Source organism: Gymnoscopelus microlampas, assembly GCF_963454915.1.
Source record: "Gymnoscopelus microlampas genome assembly, chromosome: 16".
Classification (NCBI taxonomy): Eukaryota; Metazoa; Chordata; class Actinopteri; order Myctophiformes; family Myctophidae; genus Gymnoscopelus; species Gymnoscopelus microlampas.
The window spans coordinates 6,845,379-6,867,172 of NC_139953.1; the positions used below are offsets into that span (position 1 = coordinate 6,845,379).

The 21,794-nt window shown below is 41.8% G+C and overlaps 3 protein-coding genes across 4 annotated transcripts in view; all 3 read left to right on the top strand.

Moving 5' to 3' along the window:
• The window catches only part of LOC311062531 (C-C motif chemokine 4-like), a 405,685-nt gene that overhangs the window by 52,958 nt on the left and 330,933 nt on the right, over window positions 1–21,794 (top strand). The window lies entirely within an intron of this gene.
• Window positions 18–1,958, top strand: LOC311063569 (uncharacterized protein). Its single transcript, XM_084083062.1, has 2 exons — window positions 18–593; window positions 1,492–1,958. Exons 1-2 carry the CDS (start codon window positions 63–65, stop codon window positions 1,804–1,806), a joined length of 846 nt encoding a protein of 281 aa, XP_083939188.1. The 5' UTR covers window positions 18–62; the 3' UTR covers window positions 1,807–1,958.
• The window catches only part of LOC311062503 (EH domain-containing protein 3), a 39,145-nt gene continuing 24,389 nt past the window's right edge, over window positions 7,039–21,794 (top strand). Inside the window, exons 1-2 of one of the 2 annotated variants that reach the window (XM_084081591.1) lie at window positions 7,039–7,336; window positions 10,118–10,362. In XM_084081591.1, coding sequence (XP_083937717.1) covers window positions 10,136–10,362 — 227 coding nt within the window. In that variant the 5' untranslated portion in view covers window positions 7,039–7,336; window positions 10,118–10,135. Of the gene's footprint in view, window positions 7,337–10,107; window positions 10,363–21,794 lie in introns of both variants that reach the window. The other variant, XM_084081590.1, reaches the window with a different exon arrangement.

Consider the following 21,794-nt stretch of genomic DNA (forward strand, 5'->3'; position numbering starts at 1 on the left):
AGGAGGCCGGAGGAGAAGACGGGGAAGATGCACGGAGCGAGGGACGCGAGAGGAAAGAGACGATGTACGCCCCTCAGACGAAGCCCTGTCTCGCGCAAGCACCGACGCACCAGGGCACGTGCGCGCCGCCGACACGGCGCGTACGCGCGGAAGATGGCACGCCGGTGAGAGCGCACGGCGGCCCGTCTGGCGTGCGTGCTCTAAGACAACGTCTCGAAGGAGGGACAAGCGGAGGTATATTCGTAAGGAGAGACCCTCACACGGGGCTGTTCCGCATCGCGCTGCCGAGACAAGCGCAGGCGGAGCGAGCGAGCGACGACGGAGGGATAGAAAATGAAACGGCGGGAACAGCGGAGGGCGGGAGAGACACCCGAGCGAGGGGGAGGGACGAAGACGTGGATGAAGGCGGAGACGGAGGGCGGGAGGCGGGTACGCGGGGAGAAGAGAGAGAGACGCTTCTCTCCCCTTACGCCCGGCAGTGTAGCGAGGGCAGGCCCGCCCCCCGGCCCCGCGGCAGCCAATGGGGTGACAGGCCGGTCGACTACGCTATGCTGAGATTGGCCGACGAGCGGGAAGTGGAAGAGACGGAGAAGGTACATACATACATATATACATATATACAATGATACATGCATAATATACCTAATCACAATAATTTGTGATAATTGCAATAATCTTTCTCATAGTCGTCATAATTGTTTCCATCCTTTGTATAATAATATGTAATATAAGCTCATCTGTTTGATAAATGCATTTTCAAAAATAGTGGAAATAGACTATTGGCTATTTCCACTATTGAAATTTATTTTGGAAAGTACAAAATTATTAAATGCTCGGCCATACCCGTCCGGCGATATGAGCACCCAAAGTATGATTTTGGGGACGCACACGCTTGTTTCACGCACATGATTTGGCAACCCGGTCGACAGCACCGGGTTGCCAGCATGCGCACGTATGTGGCTGCGTGTGCATGCGCACGTACGTGGCTGCGCATGCATGCGCACTGTGCCACGCATGCGCATTGCGCAGTAACGTCGAAAACTCCCGCCATAGAGTTAAACAGAGGTTCGGAAAAAGGCTAATAAACGGCTCAAATTTGGGTAAAGTGAAAAAAAAAGGGCGTCGGAGTTCCGTGCACATGCTGATGATCAATGGCTGTGTGCAAATACAGATCAATTGCTCCAGGCGCTGAGGAAAACCGGGCAGAAGAGATTTTGGGGACGCACGCACACACACACACACACAGACAGAGCTTTGTAGAATTGTAGAATTATTATTGGATGATGGCCTATTTTGGACATACTGTAATACATTATTTATTTTGATTATTGGTTAAGTTATTTTCCATGTCCAGTTTGGGTCCATTTTTTTCTGTAAACAGAATTACAATTTTTCTATTAACATGTTCCAATGTTCAATGAATGTTAATCACAATTAGTTTTGTATGAAAATTAATCGTCACCTAAAATTTCATGACCATGACAACTCTAGGAGGAGGAGGAGGGAACCAACCGTGTGGACTGGGATCCTGAGACTGGGAGGCTGCTGGTGCCACAGATGGAGAAGGAGAAGGAGATGGAGAAGGAGAAGGGAGAAGGCTTGGACGGCCGTACGGGGGGAGAGAGAGGGTGGGAAGAGGAGGAGAGGGGGGCGAGACTGGAGAGCGTGTTGGTCAGACAAGCCTCCAGGGAGGAGGAGGAGGAGGAGGTGAAAAGGGGGCAGGAGGAGGGGGAGAGAGAGGGAGGATCATGGGAGACCGACACACTGCTGACCAGGTGGAGCCTGAAGGTCGACATGGACCAGTAGAGCAGCGGTACCCAGCCTGTGGGGATGGGGCCCACTGGTGGGCCGTGAGGATATTGCAGGTGGGCCCCCAAATAATATGCACAGCAGCAATATTGTGAAGACATTTACAGGTGTCACCAATGATACTAATGAAGGCTCTGTTCCATTTAGTGTAGCACAGTGGTTCTCAAATTTTTCAATTTCCACGACCCCCAGAACTCTGAGAGTGTACAAATCAAACATTTGTACACTCTCAGAGTTACACACTCGTAAGGGGCCATTTGGAAACCCCTTAAGGAACCATGAGGGTCCCTGGACCCAAATTTTAGAGCCACTTGGTGTAGCAGAAGTGTTTCCAGTGAGCCAACATGCACAATATCAGCACCCTGACTCTGTTTGACCATGAATGGAACAGAGCCTTCATTAGTATCATTGGTAACACCTGTGAATGTCTTCACAATATGGCTGCTGTGCATAGAGCCTATTGGCAAAACACTTTTGATTTGAATGATAATATAACATTAATATAAAAAAAAAGATGAGTGTTTAAATGTGGTGGTTCCATCCATACAGGCCGGAACACAGTCCATTGTTTGATCACTAAAATAAACGAGAATGCTCCGAAAATGCACACGGCCCACCCATCTGACCACTCAGATGGGTGGGCCTCGAACGCTTTCCGTCATGACCATCCGCCATGGGTCCCTCCCTGTGATACCATGCCCCCCCCCACACACACACAGTAACATCCTCATTTAACTGACAGTGAAGTTGACACTGAGGATGGTGTAGCAAACACCTTGTAACATTTTAAAGGAGTAGTTCACCCAAAACATTACTTTTTTTTTAATCAATTACACACCCCATGAAGCCTTGAATTCATGGAGATTTTTTTAGTTTTTTGTCGCATTCCTGAACCAATAATTCGATGACCGGGTCATCAGTCAGTAGGAGACTCCATTGAGTCTCTGACCAGAGGGCACTGCAACTCATCAAATTATTGGCTTAGGAATGCGACAAAAACAAAAACATCTCCATGAATTCAAGGCTTCATGGGGCATGTAACTGAAAAATAAGTAATTTTTTGGGTGAACTACTCCTTTAACATAATGCACTTCTGCCTGACCGACAAGACGGACCAAATGGACCCTTACATGTCTGTAACTCTAAAGTGTACAAATGCAACCAAACAGGGTACCAAATGGGTAAAGGGTGCATCTGGTACCATTGGTACAAACTCAGAGTTTTGGGTCTCCGACCGTCCAATACATCCTAAACTGGGGGGTCCTTGAAATGAGTCATTAAGTTTGACAACCAGCTGTGTAGCAACCAAACGATGATTGACAATTTGAAATTAGAGCACTAAATGTCAAATACACTTATACCTCTGTATTTTCTTTATGTTAATACTGTTCAGTCTTTTTAAGCTTTAAACAAAGGACTTCCTGTAACTAAGCAGCTACATTTGAAGTAACACTTTATTTTTGAACAAATGGCCCTCTGCAGTGTACAGTACAATGTACTTCACATACTTTATATCATCACTGTCGGGGAGAACCTGCGCTCCAATGTAGTTGTTATTATTTAATTGGTTCAATCTTTATAAAACCCACAGACACACAACCCCTTTCACTTCCGAATGTCTTCCACAAATGGCAAAAATTGCAGATTGTCGCATCACGACATGCAAGCTTCCAGATTGGCTATTTTTTGCTACTTTTGTGTGACACTGTAGTATGTCGATGTTTTGTCTTTATGTCATTATGTTTTGTCATGAATTAATGACAAAACATACAAATTTGAGATAAGAAGAAACAAGGTTTCCGCCCGACAGCAATACGATATCCAATTGTATTTGACGTATTCATGACTTTAAACATGAATTGCCTGTTTATGCCAGTATATTCCTGTTCCATGTTTTATTACAGGGGAATGCAGGGTCAATTGTACATTGTTTTATCTTGGTCCATGTGAACGTAAAACGTTCCTACAGTACTGTAAATAGTTCCTATTGTGGTTAAAAACAATAGAAAAGGTGAAAGCATGAATTCTGTCCATGAATTCTCTCTCTGTCTGGTGGTGGTAATACACGTCCTGTGGTGCTGAGCCATTAAATGAATAATAATAAAATGTAGAACAAATCGTAAAGAAACACTGGAGAGATTTGAAGGTGTTCTATGTCAGTGGTTCTCAAAGTGGGGTCCCGGGAACCCGCAGGGGTCCTTTGGGGGGGTTCCAGGTGGTCCCCAGCTAAATGATTGATACTTAAGAACAAAATGGATCCTTATCAGTCTGTAACTCTGAGCGTGTACAAATGGAACCAAATGGACCCTTACGGGTCCATTTGGTTCCATTTGTACACTCTCAGAGTTATGGGGGGGTCTGTGGCCTAATGTATACCAAACTGGGGGGTCCTTTAAATTAAAAAGGTTTGAGAACCACTGATCTATGTGACAATATACTGTATATTAGACAAAGGAGAACCCCTATATAGCACTTTATCCTGTATCTTAACTTCCTTAATAACAAGTTATCTGAACACGGGTATTGTTCATTTTCTTTTTTTTTGTATTGTGTATTTTCTGAAGCCAAGATGTATACTTCATCATAATGCTGCTGTCGCACAACAAAGCTCACAGTCACAACGTATTTGAACCATGTCGTGATCTTGTAGATCGGCTATTTTCAGCATGCGACAGCATCTTCTGATGCGAGTTTAAATTAAGCATGAGAAGAAGAATCAAGCTTTTGTATATTTCTTTCAATAATTATGTTTTTTTCTCCAGAGAAATGTACGAACAAATTCCAGCCTGCTACCAAACCCTTTGGCATTTGAACAATTGTTATTTCACGTGATCATATTAAGTTAAAACTCTACTGAGAAGCTGTATGAAATATTATTAAAAATACATATTTTTGTCACGTTCAATAATGCTGTGTATGTGTTGTCTTATTTGTTTATTGCTATGAGATTACCTCATTTGAATACTAGGATCACCTCACAATCTGTCTACCTTTTAGTGCTTTAGTTTGTTCCATCTAGGATGTTCCTGACCATGGATTCCTTACATTTGGTTGTTAACATCTGGATAAATTGCATCTAAAGCTGCATTGACAGAGCATAAACAATAATCTACTGATTGAAAACTGTTCATGTGATTGGCTTTCAAAAAAAAAAACATCACCAGACATTGGTTACTTACTGACCCTCTTAAAATGGAGGACTGGGCAGATATAGTAAACGACATCTAGGTAATGGAAAAAAATACCTTTTCACTTCGCCTACAAATTGAAAGATTTACTAAATTATGATCAAACTGGGTTACGTATGCAAGTCAGACAAGGTTTTGCATTAGAGAGATACTATATTAGGGTCTTTTGGATTTTGGTTGTCTCATCTTCATGTCTTTGTCTTTTGTATCATGTGATTGTCTTTCCTTCATAATATGATAACACAGTGATAGGGTTAGTGGAAAGCCATTGGGTCTCTTTACCATAATCTCTTTTATAGCATCATAAAAAAAGTGGAATATCTCCTGCCTACTAAGATGAAACTAAGTGGTAGGATGTACACACTTCCTAAATAAAGAATTCCAAAAAGAAAAAAAAAAAAAAGTCATGTTCATGTTGGCTATAATGTAGGAATTATTGACAGCAATGGTTGCTATCACAACTAATTTGATAGGCTACTAAATTACTTATTCTTACTTAACAGTTCTACGCATAACTAATGTATGAATCTAATATCCTATCCATCTATGTATAACATATTGGCTACTATGTTGAGTTGAACTGTGCCATGTTTGACTCTGAAAAATATGTCCCATAATATAATATATGATAAACTCCGGCGTGGACAGGCAGACAGACAGGCATACATTATTTTGTTTCTATATATCATTCCTCCACAGAATAGGCCTGGTCATTATGTATTTTCTTAAAAAAAGAAAAAAAGAAAAATGCTGGGTCTAATGGTCTAGTTGCTCTTACATTGTACCACCGCTAGAGGGTGCTATATTCTTGCTCATCGACAGCCATACTGGTCCGTTGGTCCTCCATTCATTCGTCCATCTCTCCTCATCCAACATGGCGGCGCCGTTGCAGACTTCATCCTCCCCTAAGTAACCGAGTACATTTACTCGAGTAACTGTACTCGAGTACCACATTTCCTCCAATCCAGTGGTGTAAAGTAACTAAGTGTATTTACTCAAGCACTGTACTTAAGTACAATTTTGAGGTACTTTTATTTTACTGTAGTATTTCCATTTTTTTTGTTTTGCTTCTACTCATCTCAGAGGCAAATATTGTTATTTTACTCCACTACAATTATTTGAAAACTTGTTACTAGTTACTTAGATTTGGATTATTAATATAAAACATACATTAACCACTTCAGCCCTATATACATTTCAGACATTTGAAAATAGCCGATCTACAAGCTCACAATGCAATGCGACACATTGTGAGCTTGCAGATATGCTATTTTCAAAAGGTTTTTTATACATTTGAAAACTTGTGAAATGGGACATTCTACATAATGAGCACCTTTTAACTTTGGGTACATTTTGATACCAATACTTTTGCACTTTTATTCAAGTACATGTTTAATACAGTATACAGCTATATTTTTTTTATTTAATTTTTTAACAGAGTATTTCTACATTGCATTATTGATACTTTCAAGCAGTGGTGGAAAAAGTATAAAAAAGTACCAATACTGCAATATAAAAATACTCTGTTACAAGTAAAAGTCCAGAATTCAAAATGTACTTCTATCTACAAGCTCACAACGCGTCGCTATGCGATGCATTGTGAGCTTGTAGATCTGCTATTTTCAAATAGCCTATGGATACACCAAAATGGTAATGTACTGTACTGTATGTTTTATAATGTAATCATTTATATCTGAAAAGTAACTTAGTAGCTACAGTTTTCAAATAATCGTAGTGGAGTAAAAGTACAATATTTGCCTCTGAGATGCAGTGGAGTAGAAGTAAAAGTATTGGAAATTGGAAATACTCAAGTAAAGTACAAATACCTCAAAATTTTACTTAAGTACAGTACTCAAGTAAATGTACTTAGTTACTTCCCACCACTGCTTTTCACTGGTAACTAATACATATACTCAAGTAACTCGAGTACCCACAATTTCCTCCCCATCACTGGGGTGGGGCTATAATGCCCACAGATGGGCATTTCCGCCCGGCTCGGGTTTCTTTCTTTATAAACGGATCTGCTGGGCCGAACCATCAGCTGATCGTCATTCACATCGTTCTGAACGGAGCTGCACTGCACGACACACCGCCGATCGCCTTCTATTAACCGTAAAAAACACCCAAAAATAAGAGACTTTCTTAGTCTCTTTCCCACTGAAGTTCAGATCATCTGCAGGAGGAGAACCAGAGAGAGAGAGGAGAGGCTACACATGCTGCTGTAAGACCCGGCTCCGGTGCATCATTTGTGGGATCATCATTCCTCTATAGACTCGGTTCATCTCCTTTGGATGGATTGATCCGGCTGATCAAGCGGTATTTATTTAATTTAATGCCTTGTTGTTGTTTTTAATTTATTTATGGGAAAGTATGTACAGCCGATCCTGGCTTTGTGAGCTTGTAGATCGGCTGTTGGAATGGTTGAAAGATTATGGATAATATATAGGCTTGTTGGAGAAACTATGGGGGGAATAGGGATGCCAAGGTTATATTGTGGCGAAAACAGAATGCTTTAGAATGTATAGCTGTACAAGACTGTTCTGAAAGACTAGCATGAGAATAAAAATAAAAATAAAAAATAAAATAAAAATAAAAAAACAAAATAATAATAATAATGATAATAATAATAATAATAATAATAATAATAATGGTAATAACAATAATAATAATAACAATAATAATAATAATAATAATAATAATAATAATAATAATGATAATGATAATGATAATGATAATAATAATAATAATACAACATGACATCTTTGATTTGGCTGTGAATGTGTTGTATGTGGTCTGGTGGGGACCTGCTACAGTGGATGGATGGATGGAGCTGATAAGGATGCATTCGAGGAATCAGGATTCATTATTAATCAGCTGAAAGGGAAACTAAACCGGTTGCTTTGTAGTGCTTGGTCTGTGTGGACATTTATCTAGAAGGAAAACAGAACAGCAAGAATGACTGTTGTTGGTCTTTCAACTAAAGCAGCACAAAACACCTAGGTTAGATTTGGCCCAATGCTAATCTATTATTTTATTTTGTATTTTTTATGATTTCATTTTGTACATACTTCTAAGGCAAATAACACTTTTGTGTTGAATAAACAGAACAAAGAAATTCCAAATAAAAACAATAACTTATTTTGCAGTTAAAACTCATGACTAAAACTAAAACATAAGCAATTCTATTGAAGTCTAGCTTCTGCTGTTATTGATTTATTTCATGTTATAATGAATAATGAAACATAATGCTTGAAATCTATCTTAATCTGGGGGGAGGGCATACAAATACACAATGGAGAGTTGTCCTTTACTCCTTTTAAGAGTCCATACAGCCTATTGTCAAAGAAGATATGAGAATATACTGTAGCACTGTCAGCAAAAGTTGGTGTTTATTTCATTATTTTCAAACCAAAGTTTTCTGTTCCATCAACAACACACAGGACAAGCATCCGAGTAGGGCTTCAGCTATCGGTGAACTTCTATTACTCTATCGATTACTTTTTCGATGAATTGAATAACGGAGAAGCGCCCTGTTTTAAACTTCTTCGCCTGTGTCCTGTAAAGATAGTGAAAATAGCTGATCTACCAACTCACAACGCATTGCACCGCGATTGTAGATCATCTATTTTCACTATTTTAAAAAAGTTTTTGAGATTTTCGCTCTAATGACATGACCGAAATAGGGATCGGTTATTAATCGATTATTAAACTAAATTATCGATTACTTTTAGTAAACGTTGACTCTAAGTAAGCAGTAAGCAAGGTAAAACACATACATCAAATGCATTGAGACAGTGATCTAGGATCATAGGTAAACCAGGAACCTAGCATCAGTCTAAGCAATATAATTAAAAAAATATATAATCTGTTCAAGAAACTGTATAAACTATATTAAATGATAATTATATTACATTAAATTACATTTTAACCGTTGCATAAGACTGCATGGTCGTCAAGGCTAGGTCAAGTGCTACAGGTTAAGGTGGGGTCTGAAGAAGTGAGGGAGTCTGCAGTTCTAAGTGCAATAGGCTCTATGGACAGCAGCCATATTGGGAATGAATTGGGCCCCTTCCTTACTTCCTTCACAGGTGTTACCAATAATACTAACTAAGGCTGCGTTCCATTTAGTGTAGCACAGTGGTTGTCTTATTTTCAAGGACCCCCATAACTCTGAGAGTGTACAAATGGAACCAAATGGACCCGTAAGGGTCCATTTGGTTCCATTTGTACACTCTCAGAGTTACACACCCACCATAAGGGGCCATTTGGGAACCAAAATGGAGTGTTTCTACATGAGCCAACATGCACAATATCAGCACCCTGACCAGAATGGAACAGAGCCTTCATTAGTATTGGTACTAATTGGTACATTGGTAACACCTGTGAAGGAAGTAAGAAGAGGCCCAATTTCTTTCCAATATGGCTACTGTGCATAGAGCTTATTGGGAGTTTGTTCTACAGTATGGGAGCCAGAAGGGAGAAGAGTCTGGGATGGGGGGAGCGTTGTCCCGGATGATTTAGGGAAGGCTCAGACAGCTTCCCTGTGTTAGCTGACTCGATTAAAACCAGTGGTGTAATGTAACTAAGTACATTTACTTAAGTACTGTACTTAAGTACACTTTTGAGGAAAGTGTTACCTAACTGGAGTTTTTTTTTCCATTTTCAATACTTTTACTTTTACTCCACTACATCTCAGAGACAAATATTGTACTTTTACTCCACTACAGCTTTAGTTACTAGTTATTTTGCAGATTCAAATTATCATCACAAAACATACATTAACCACTTCAGCCCTATATTTCTGCCATTTGAAATTAGCCGATCTACAAGCCCACAATATGTCGCGATGCAACGCATTATGAGCTCGTAGATCTGCCATTTTCTAAACATTTGTATACATTTTGAACTTGTGAAACGGAACCTTCTGCACAATGAGTACTTTTGTGCTTTTACTCAAGTAAATTTTGAATACCTTACTTTTGCTTGTATTTGTATTGATACTTTTACTTAAGTTAACAATTTGAGTACTTTTTCCACCACTGATTAAAACCGATTATTTAGATTAATCGCCCCCCACCCCAATCAACCAAACACTGTCCTGATCCACCAGCTAAAGAGAGACAGCGGAGGGTCCAACCATGTTCAGCTGGCTGGGGACAGACGACAGGCGGAAGAAGGAGCCCGAGGTCTTCCAGACGGTGAGCGATGGCCTGAAGAAGCTCTACAAGACCAAGCTGCTGCCCCTGGAGGAGGGCTACAAGTTCCACGAGTTCCACTCGCCGGCGCTGGAGGATGCCGACTTCGACAACAAGCCCATGGTGCTGCTGGTGGGACAGTACTCCACCGGCAAGACCAGCTTCATCCGGTAAGTCAGGGCCAGGGTGATGCAACTTTGATGATGGAGAGGGCCACCATATTTCCACACTCACTCCAGAGGGCCGGCCACAGAGCATGTGCTGTCGGGGCCATTCCATGTCACACAGAAGTAGCAAAAATAGCAGAACGACAAGCTCAAAACGCGCCGCAGTGCGACGCGTTTTGAGCTTGTCGATCTGCTATTTTAGCTATATTTTTTTTAACTCATTGAGTGCCAGAATTATTTCTGGCTACGTGGTCCCAGTGCCAGAGATTTTTCAATTTATCTTTAGATTTTCAAGTAGTCACAGATTTTTTATCTCCGGTATAATCGATCCCCTGATGGGTGCTAATCACTGAGGGTTGCACTGTGTGGTTTCACAAATGTCAACGAGGTCATCGCGACCGTGTTGACATTAATTGTCTGATGTTGAAAATAGCATGTCTGGGCCAAAAATACATTGTAAAAAAAAAAGTGCTTTTGAGCCGAGATACAGCCTTTTTCAGTAATAAGTTAAACAAGGAGTGAATGGAGCAGCAAATCTTCAGATAATGATATCTTTGGTTCTGAACATTTAGAAAAAAAAAACACGTCAAACACGTCATTGGCACGTTGCACCATTGCGGTAAAACACGTGAAACATTCTGATATTCTTTGCTGTTTTTGAATTGGAATCCTGAAAAGTAAAATTTGTATACTGCCACCTATGCCAAAAGCATGCCAGGGAGATCACGTCATGCAGTTGCACAAAGGGGTGTCTCAGTCGACGCTGCGGCCGCACAACCCGATCTCACACAACACGGTGAAATAGCACGGATTGCATTCCGTACATAGACGACTAGAAAACCTGTAAACCCGTGCATGGCCGCCTGGTATCCCCTCCATTGACTTTGTTACGTTTTGGACCATGTCGGAGGCACGCTTTCTCAAGCGAACTGGAGCCACGTGAAGCACCACTGAGCGAGCTAAAGCAAGCGAGTTGGTAGTGCGCCGCACTATGAGCTTGTAGATCTGCTATTTTTGAATAGCCAAAGTATAAAATAATGGTTAAAGTGGTTACACAGATGCAGGGCAGGAATTTCACGGCGGCCATGAAGGCCATGGCAACGCGTCACAGTGTGACACTGTGACGCGTTGTGTGAGCTTGTAGATCAGCTTATTTTTAGCGCGCGTCACCAGCACACAACTAAGTATGCAATAGTGCATATACTGTAGCTCCAAACTAAATCTGTACACACACACACACACACACACACACACACACACACACACACACACACACACACACACACACACACACACACACACACACACACACACACACACACACACACACTTAGAGAGGGACTGACACGCCCAAACAGATAAGAGCTTTCTGCCTGGACAACAACAACAGAAGCCTCATTGAATAGAAGCTAAATAACATTGTCTTAAAGGGATAGTTCACCCCCAAAAATACTTTTTTTCCTATCAATTACTCACCTCATGGTGCCTTGAATTCATGGAGATTCTTTTGTTTTCGTCACATTCCTAAGCCAATAATTTGATGACCAAAGGAGTCTCCATTGAGTCTCTGCTGGTCATCAAAGTATTGGCTCAGGAATGCGACAAAAACAAAAAAATCTCCATGAATTCAAGGCTTAATGGGTTGTGTAATTGATTGAAAATAAGACATTTTGGGGGTGAACTATCCCTTTAAGCACGTGACCCTGGCACCCGAGCTCATTAAAACATGCATCTTTTCATGTGGGAACCCATTCTGGGATTCTGACCCATGGGTTAAGAACCCCGGTCTTAGACAGGCTCATTATTCTCGCCAAGAGTTCGAACATGAAACAGCTGGCGTCGGTCCTCTGCTTTTTGTTTATGTTGATGCTTTTAGAAGAGCATCCGCATCCATAACGCAATCTTTAAATCATTCAGTTTGTGTCATGTTTCTGTTAGCGTTCGGTCCTGCTCCATTTATATGGTTTGGGATCCTTTAGGATTCGAACGATTCTGGTTCCTTAAAGGGATAGTTCACCCAAAAAAAAAAAAAATCTTTCTATCGACTATGGAGACTTGAATTCATGGATATTTTTGTTGTTTTTGTCGCATTCCTAAGACAATAATTTGATGACCAGCGTACCGGTAGGCAGTGGTTCCGGTAGGAGACACAAAGAAGATTCTTTGTGTCTCTTACCGGAACCGCTGCCGGTCATCAAATTATTGGCTTAGGAATGTGACAAAAACAACAAAAATATCCATGAATTCAAGTCTCCATGGGGTGACTAGTCGAAAAGAAAAAAGTCGTTTTGAGGGGTGAACTATCCCTTTAATGATTCCCTCTTAACACTCAGATTCCTTAACGGTTCCCTTTATAAAGATTCCTATAGGGGGGGTTCCAAATGGACCCTTACAGGTCTGTAACTCTCAGAGTTATGGTTGGTCCTTGAAATTAAACATTTTGAGAACCACTGGCAGTGGCATTGTAATTGTATAGCAGACGTGGAGTCCACATACCAGCTCTGACAGCGTGATAAAACCGGTTCCGGAAACCCTTCCAAATGTGGATCCGGTTTTCTCCGGTTCCTCCGGTTCTGGATCCAAACCCTATCCATTCATGGACCGAACTTTCTACTACAGTTCTGTCTAACAGCTTAGAGCAGGGGTCTTCAACGTTTTTCGGACCAAGGACCCCTTAGCTGAGAGAGAGATGAAGCAGGGACCCCCCACTGTATAAAATGTGTTGCAGAATGCAGATAAAACGTTTTAATTGATTTCGTAGACGGCTCCATAGACTTGTTGGACAGCACTATGATCAGTGTAAATTACTGTTTTGTTCATGTGCATTTTCAGACATGTATCCACTTAAAGCCTCAATACTCAGGTAAACTTGCCCCTGTTTTCCCTGTACACCAAATATATTTGCCAAAAATAGCAGATCTACAAGCTCACTGAGGTTGTGGATCTACTATTTTCAGCAAATTTCCCCCTAGAATATAGGGATGCTGGTGTTGAAGTGGTTAATGTGAAAAAAGTTCCTATCACACAAAGATTTGTCGGACCCCCTAGCCTGTAGTCACTCTGAGGACCCCCTTGGGGGTCCCCCTGTTGAAGAACCCTGGCTTAGAGTATACAGTATTTCCATCTCCCTCTGTCTCTTGCCAACTGTTAACCCCCCCGTATGACTGTACCAGCTTCCAAGCCGACAGAGAGTCTTTACCTAGCAACAGACACAGAGTTATGGACTAGTAGTAAACCCGTCTGTGTTCATTTATCCTAACTCTGGGAGTGTATAAATGGACCTAAATGGACCCTGCTGGGTCCATTTAGGTCCATCTTTACACTCGAGTTAATATAAAAGGGGTGTAAGTGATTTTTGTTGTTAAAATAAGAGTTAAATAGCTCTATAACCCCATAGTAATCACTGCTATAGAGTGGATTGTTCAGTAACAGGGGTCTCCTCAGCTCGTTAGTAAACCGAAAATACCTTTTCCGATCGGGATACCAATTTCATCCAGTCAGGAGAGAGAACTCATACAGGATACAGGATTAACATGTGAAACTGGAAGTGATGAACCAAAATCACGAGCAGACAAAACTGGAACTGGAACACTGTACAATTGAAGCTGATAAATGGGTATCCTCACGATTGGATGAAATTGTTAGCCCACCCGAAAATGTATTTTCCGGAAAGGTATTTTCCATTTATTAAAGAGCTGGAGAGACGGGGAGAACCCCTGTGACTGAACAAACACTCAATTACTATCAGAATATAACGCTTTTAACAAAATAAAACCAATAACAAAAAAGCCTAAAAAGCTATTCAAAAATAACAGATATACAAGCTCATAGTGCGGCACTCGGTGCCGCACTATGAGCTTAGTGCGACACTCGCACTAATAGAAAATGTTTCTATATCAGTGGTTCGCAAACTTTTCCATGTCAAGGACCCCCAAAATTATATGTATTTGGCCACGGACCCCCATCTCAAAATATGTTGTTCCAGGGACCCCCCAGAAGCAAAGAGTTGAGTTAAAAATGTATATATATATATTCAAAGATTTGCAAAAAGTTTCACGATAAAAATAAAAAAGAATTGCAGATTTACAAGCTCGACAAATCTACAGATCTACAAATCCCCTTCCCGGTCTTATCGGGTTAACCAAAAAGCATCACTTGCAGCACCTTTTTATAGGGTTTTTACTGTGGGGACACAGAGTGACAGGGGTGCTGAGCAGAGGAGCCCAGGTTCTGAGCCCATGCAGAGCTCTATAATGGGCCTTGAGGCACACAGGAAGCTGTGGGAATGTTGTCCCCTCATAACGTTGACACCATGTCCCCTCTGAGCTCCGCTGTGAAAGTGGCCGAGGCCAAGACTTGAGCTCTGGTGGTAAATCCACACCACAGGAAAGAGAGAGGGGGGGGGGGGGGGTTGATCATCTGATCTGACAAACAAGAACATGGGAAAACCTCTCCTTGACCAGTTTAATGCGTCGTTTTTGCTTTTGCCCCGCTGGCTCAGTGGCAGTGGTGGAAAATACACTTAAGTAAAACCATGATGTATTTTTGGGCGGTGTAGCCGCCCCTATAAGTGGGGTTGGGACACCTCATTAGTACACCCTTCGTTGTACCATTATTGGCTCATAATAGCACACCCCTCTATATACACCCCTAGCTGTACTGTAATTGGCTGACTCTATTGGCTGACTCTATTCAGCACTGTGATTGGCTAGCGAGACACATGATTAAATTAATAACCTATAAATAGGACTATGCACTTAAAAAAAACACATTTTTCTTTAAGTGAGCTTCCATCACTGTGATGACCACTGTGATGACCACACCGCCCACTTCACACTGGGTGTGATTTTTACTTTACTGGAGCATTTCCAATTTCCAATACTTCACTCCACTACATCTCAGAGGCAAATGTTGTACTTCAACTACACTACAATTATTTGAAAACTTCAGTTACTAGTTACTTTGCAGATATAAATCATTACGTTATAAAACATACATTAACCACTTTAGCCCTATTTTGTACCCAGGCTATTTGAAAATAGCCGATCTAGAAGCTCACGATGCGACGCGTTGTGAGCTTGTAGATCGGCTATTTTCAAACATTTTAGTACTTTTACTTTTGGTACTTAAAGTATATTTCGATGTCAATACTTTTGTTCTTTTACTCAAGTAACATTTTGAGCACAGGCCTTTTACTTGTAACAGAGTATTTTCATATTGAAGTATTGCTACTTTTACTTAAAATTTACTGAAATATCTGTGTACTTCTAAGTGCTCATACGACATAAACCATCCCCTCTCTCTCTCTCTTTGTCTTCCAAATTACAATTTAGGCACTTAATTAGCAGACGCTCTTGTCCGGGGCGACTTGCAACAAGCACGGTAAATAATCACATACATAGATAGAATGCAGAGAGACAGTGTGGTGCCTCAAGAAACTAAGATACCAGGTAAACAATGAACCTAGCATTTGTCTAAACAACAATATACTAAATACTAAAAAAGTCTAAATAACAATACAGTATGTACATTGAAACTATAGGATACCAGGTAAACAATGAACCTGGCGTCTGGCTATTAAGTAACATGCTAGATTACATTCTTAAAGGACGTCTTCTCCCATTTTCAACCTATCGACATATAATTGGTCCTCACTAATGCTCATGATAAAATGTTACAATGTTTTTCTACTCTTTGTCAGGGCTCTGGACACTTCTGAAACTCGTTAGGCAGGTTTTTTTTTTCCAAACAAGATTTCACCTTTTTTTCTTTATTTTTTTTATGTGAGAACAATGGCTTCCATTATAGCACGCTAACTTTCCAGAAATAGAAAGTCTGCAGTTTCTATTAGCTTGGATTCCCAACCGTCACTAGGTAGGCGGATTTCCGAACTGTCCACAACCCTCCTCTGAGACACCGAGTAGACACAAATCGTAGAGAGACCGAGTAGACACAAATCGTACCATACTATAATGAGCAATATTGAGGACAAATTGTATGACGATAGGCTGAAAATGGGCGAAGTCGTCCTTTAACATTCGTGGTCAAGAAAAACAAACCTAAGAAACCAAACAGGATTGTCTGCATAGTAGCCATGTCTTAGTACACCTTTCCTGTCTCTAGTAAAGCAGAAACACCATACACTACCAACACTACACAACAATCTTAAGAATGTTTGAATAAATATAACAAATCACGTTACAATGTTGTTCCACCTACGTGTTCCTAGGCCCGTAGAATTACCCGTTCTCAGACATACTCACTGATTTAGCAGAGTTTTCTTATCTTGTCAGGCCCTTAAACAAAACCTAAGCCTGATGTTGCGGGTGCTTCAATCAACCTGCACTATACTGATGCACATAGTATGTGATGTATGACTTTCTAAGCACTTTCTCAATCTTTTTTCCTGCCAAGGCAAGGACGCCCCAAAATTATGTATTTGGCTGCGGACCCCACACCTCAAAAAAAAAAATTATGCCAGGGACCTCCTCTAGAAGCAAAAATGTTTGCTTAAAAAAAAAGAAAAAAGGTTAAAGTAGTTAAAAAGATGGTGACGCTATATTATCTCATTTTGCTGGGGACCCCCTGGTACAACCCCCCCCCCCCCCCCCCCGCAAGGACCCCTGGGGACCCCCGGACACCACTTTGAGAACCGGTGTTCTAAGCTAAGATACTGACAAGCACTAATGCTGAATGCACTACATGTTCTTTTGTGCTCTTTTTTAATCTTCCTTACTTACTGCTTCTAATACTTTTTTAACTCCTTGAACTGCAAACGTGAAAGCCTGCTTGAAGTTTCACCACACTTTTACTGGAGCTGTAATTATATTGTGACAATTAGAGTTGATCCATCAGAAATAAAAACTATTAAATGATGAATTTGAGTGAAATACAGATGCAGTTCATTCTCCATGCCATTGTCTATTCACCAGCTCAGGGCTAATGGTCTGATGGAGACATGGAGAGGAGCATTTCTGGCATGCGATGGTGATATTAACAACTCTGTGAGCGTGTGTGTGTGTGTGTGTGTGTGTGTGAGACAAAGCGAGAGAGAAAGAGTGCGCACGTGTGTGTGTGTCTGTGTCACGAGACACACTAACAGCTGGGTGTTGGACCTCTTTGAACTGTGTGACTGCTGCTAATGACTCCCCTCTCCAGCACATGCATGTGTGCAAGCACAGACGCACGCACGCACGCACGCACGCACGCACGCACGCACACACACACACACACACACACACACACACACACACACACACACACACACACACACACACACACACACACACACACACACACACACACACACACACACACACACACACACACACACACACACACACACACACACACACACACACGCCTGTGGGTGCCCACAGATGCCGGGCTTGTTGCTAGTAACTTCCTGCCTTCTACAAGGTATGCGTCTTTCTATTAGTTTTTTCTCTCTCCGTACTCTCTCCGTAATTAACACAAAAGGTTAGGATATGGAGATAAGAGGTCTCTGAGACTCTGTCTTTCTCTCTCTCTCTCTTCCTCACTCCTTCTCCACCTCTCTCGCCCCCGGTGGCATTGTAACAGGCCGACGCAGAATGCATGAAATGCTGAGTGACCTTGAGTCAGAGCATAACGTCACATAACTCACTTTTCGCCCAGGACAGCGTTTCTCTGCATCGTTGTGCGATGACATCGTTGCTCACTCCTTATCGATGATAAAGAGCTAGCCTGACGGCCAGAATGATAACGGAGGATTCTTGCCAGAAACGGAGTGATGCAACCGACGAGCACTTCCATCAGTGACGTACTGTACATGAGCTGCTGCAGTGTGGTTACTGGTTAGTGTCCCACAGAGCAAAGGGGTCACATTATAGCAGTGGTTCTCAAAGTGGGGCTCGCTGGACCCTCAGGGGTCCTTGAGGGGGTCCCAGGAGGTCCCCAGCTAAATAGACTCTATGCACAGCAGCCATATTCTTACTTCCTTCACAGGTGTTACCAATGATACTAATGAAGGCTCTGTTTCATTCTGGTTAGGGTGCTGATATTGTGCATGTTGGCTCACTAGAAACACTCCATTTTGGTTCCCAAATGGCCCCTTATGGTGGGTGTGTAACTCTGAGAGTGTACAAATGGAACCATTTGTACACTCTCAGAGTTATGGGGGTCCTTGAAAATAAGACAACCACTGTGCTACACTAAATGGAACGCAGCCTTAATTAGTATTGTTGGTAACACCTGTAAGGAAGGGGCCCAATTCATTCCCAATATGGCTGCTGTGCATAGAGCCTATTAGCTAATGCAGCATCAATATCAGTTTACCCACTTTTAATCATACATCAGCTATTTGAAAATAGCTGATCTACAAGCAGCATTTTAACAACACAAATCTTGGCACACAATATTTTGCCAAATCTTACAATAAATGGGCGAAATCTCTGTACGTGTGTAATCCGTCCGTCTGTAGTTCATGTATCTCAACAACCTGTTGTTTCGGGGTGCGCTGATTTCAGCACACCCCAACCCCATCATGTGTATTGGGTAGTGAGGCGCGTCCTAGCGAGACCTGACAGAATGGGTTTCATTTGCAACCGGTATGACGCTTACAACCAGTGTGACGTCGTCTGTTAAGGGGTCTATTCACATCTATTTAAAATATTTAAAATGTTTGGACATTTTTGAAACCTTCTCTTCTGGGGGCTCCCTGGCACAAAATATTCTCAGATGGGGTTCTGCGACCAAATACACCAAATGGTTTGAGAACCACTGCCACTATAGATGTGTTTATGTGCATGCCGGGGAAACGCACAATCCACACCCATGTATCTATGCACACACATACTATACTTGGATGAACACACACACACACACACACACACACACACACACACACACACACACACACACACACACACATACTTGTAGATATACGTATACGTGCATATAGAACGTATACAGTACTGTACCTCACATCAAGATGGCACGGCCAGGCACTGATCGCTCCCTAGTGTGTGTGTGTGTGTGTGTGTGTGTGTGTGTGTGTGTGTGTGTGTGTGTGTGTGTGTGAGAAGATGTATCGGGGATTTTAACCCCTACATCTGCTCGGAGTTTAAAACGCAGACACACACCAGTTACAATGATAATTTATTGCCCCTTTAGCAGTAAATCGCTCCCCTAAATCACTTTCTTTCTTTTTTGGCGGTCAGTTTTCCACACAGCGCAGGAATGCTGCATGAACACCCATAGACGAACACCCCACACACACCCCTAAGAGCACATCAATCTTTATTTACATGTGATGTGATGTCAACTGAACGAACGCAAACGCCTTTAACCTCTCACTCCCATAACAGATGAGCTGAGATTAACACAAGATGTGTTCTTTACGAACGTGACTCTCTTTATAGATGCATTGAAGGCAAGTCAACGCTGTCGGGCGAAAACCTCTTATCTTATCTCCATGTATTTGTTTTCCCGTAAAATCAACGCCCTGCTTTCTAGGGATGTTAACAATTAATCTATAATCCATTAATTGCCGTTAAGTATGTATTCGATTAGGAAGGAGGTATGAGCTCGGCTCTAGGCTCTCTCCTTAGGCTGGCAGAGGGAGTGTAGCGCCCAGGATTACTTAGACAATTGGCACCGGATGAAAAAATGGGTTACAAAATCGTGGGATAAAAATGTATAAGAAAATGTATTCGATTAAATGTATCGATTTTCAATTAATGGTGTGTGTGATATCAAATGTGAGTTTACCATAATCACAGTAATCCTTAATCATATTCCATCATATTCAAGGGCTTTTGGAGAAAAATTAGACAGACTCCATGGAGCACTGTGTGTCTGTGTCCAGGTGATGCTCGTTGATGCTTGTTATGTTATATAAACATCATGGCAATTATGTTTCTGCACTCATTTTCGTTTTCGGACAAGAATTTTCGATCGATAAGGTTAAACTATCAATTAATGAAGTCGATACTTTGCCTCCCTACATCACACAAGACAAAAGCATCGAAAAAAAGTGTAACAGTTTTGGACGTATGGGGTTGCCACGCCGACAGAGACGATGTCAGCAAATTGCTCAAAAACAAGAGACATGCGACAAAACAGAAACAGTCCGGGTGGAGTGCGCGTTGCAATGAATGCCAGCCACACATCCTGCCGGAAACGTTAGCTTTGTTTATGTTGCAATTCACACAGACAGCTGGAAATGAGATGGAGTGCATGCACAGAAAGTCATGTTTCACTTTATGATACATTACACACCCGCCATAAATCATGTTTACCATCTGCAGGTCAAATGTTCCAAAACGTCTCTTTTCTGTTCACGTCATTTTGTGAAGGCCAAATAAGTCCTATACAGTCTCATAAGACTTCACAAAGGCGTTCTGGCTGCTCGAGCGGCGCAGGTGTAAAGTTCCTGTTCCACCACCACCGAGATTGAGGGGTGCGCCCCCTCTAAATCACTGGTTCTCAACCTGTGGGCCGGGGACCACTGGTGGGGCCGTGAGGATATTGCAAGTGCCCCCCCCCCTCAAATAATTGTCAAAACACTATGATTTTGATGATAATATTACATTACAGTCATTTAGCAGACGCTTTTATCCACATCGACTTACAATAAGTGCATTCAACATACAGTAGGCAGGCAAGAAAACTACTAATCACCGGAAGTGTGCAGTCTTAAATGCATTAAGTGCATTAAGAAGTCTTAAGTGCATTCTCTTCTAAAACAAGCAACTAAGAGTATACCTAGTAGTGATGAGCGGGCCGACCCGTAACCCGCGGGTCCCGCGGGTCAACCCGCGGCGCTGGTGGTCGAGTCAGGATAATTGCAGCCCGCAATTATGCGGGCTGCGGGTGAGTGGGTCAGCCGCTCTCACACGAAAAAAAACAAACTATTTTGAACAACATGCTTGTTTATTTAGCCCACGACAATGTTCTGCTACTGTAGACATTTAAAGCGACTTTGGGTACTTAAAAGAGTGCTATATAAATAATCTGAGCTATTATGATGATGATTATCTTTTTTATCCCACCGCGGGTCGCGGGGCGGGTTGAGCCATAGATTTATATATGGGTTCGCGGGCGGTTTGAGGCGGGATGGGTTCCGTGGCGGGGCGGGGCGGGTCATGAAAAAACCCGACCTGCACATCACCAATACCTAGCGCTAAGGTAAAAGTGTAATATATCAGCTAACTACTTAATACAACATAAGATTAAAAAACGAATGATGTAGAAACAATTTCATGGGATTTTTTGCCGACAGCGTTCACGGAAAATATTCCATGCGTCTTCAAAGGTAGGTAAAAACACTTGTTTTCGGTGGCACTGGGGTGACAATATTACACTTTTACTCTTGCAATTAAAGAGTTAAAGGAGGAGTTCACCCAAAAAAATACTTATTTTCTATCAATTACACACCCCATGAAGCCTTGATT

Excerpts from the sequence above, each read along its gene's own strand:
- LOC311063569 (XM_084083062.1), top strand. The coding sequence starts at position 63 with ATGTACGCCCCTCAGACGAAGCCCTGTCTCGCGCAAGCACCGACGCAC. Across the intron at positions 594-1,491 it reads AAGTGGAAGAGACGGAGAAG|GAGGAGGAGGAGGGAACCAA; the intron begins GTACATACATAC and ends TGACAACTCTAG.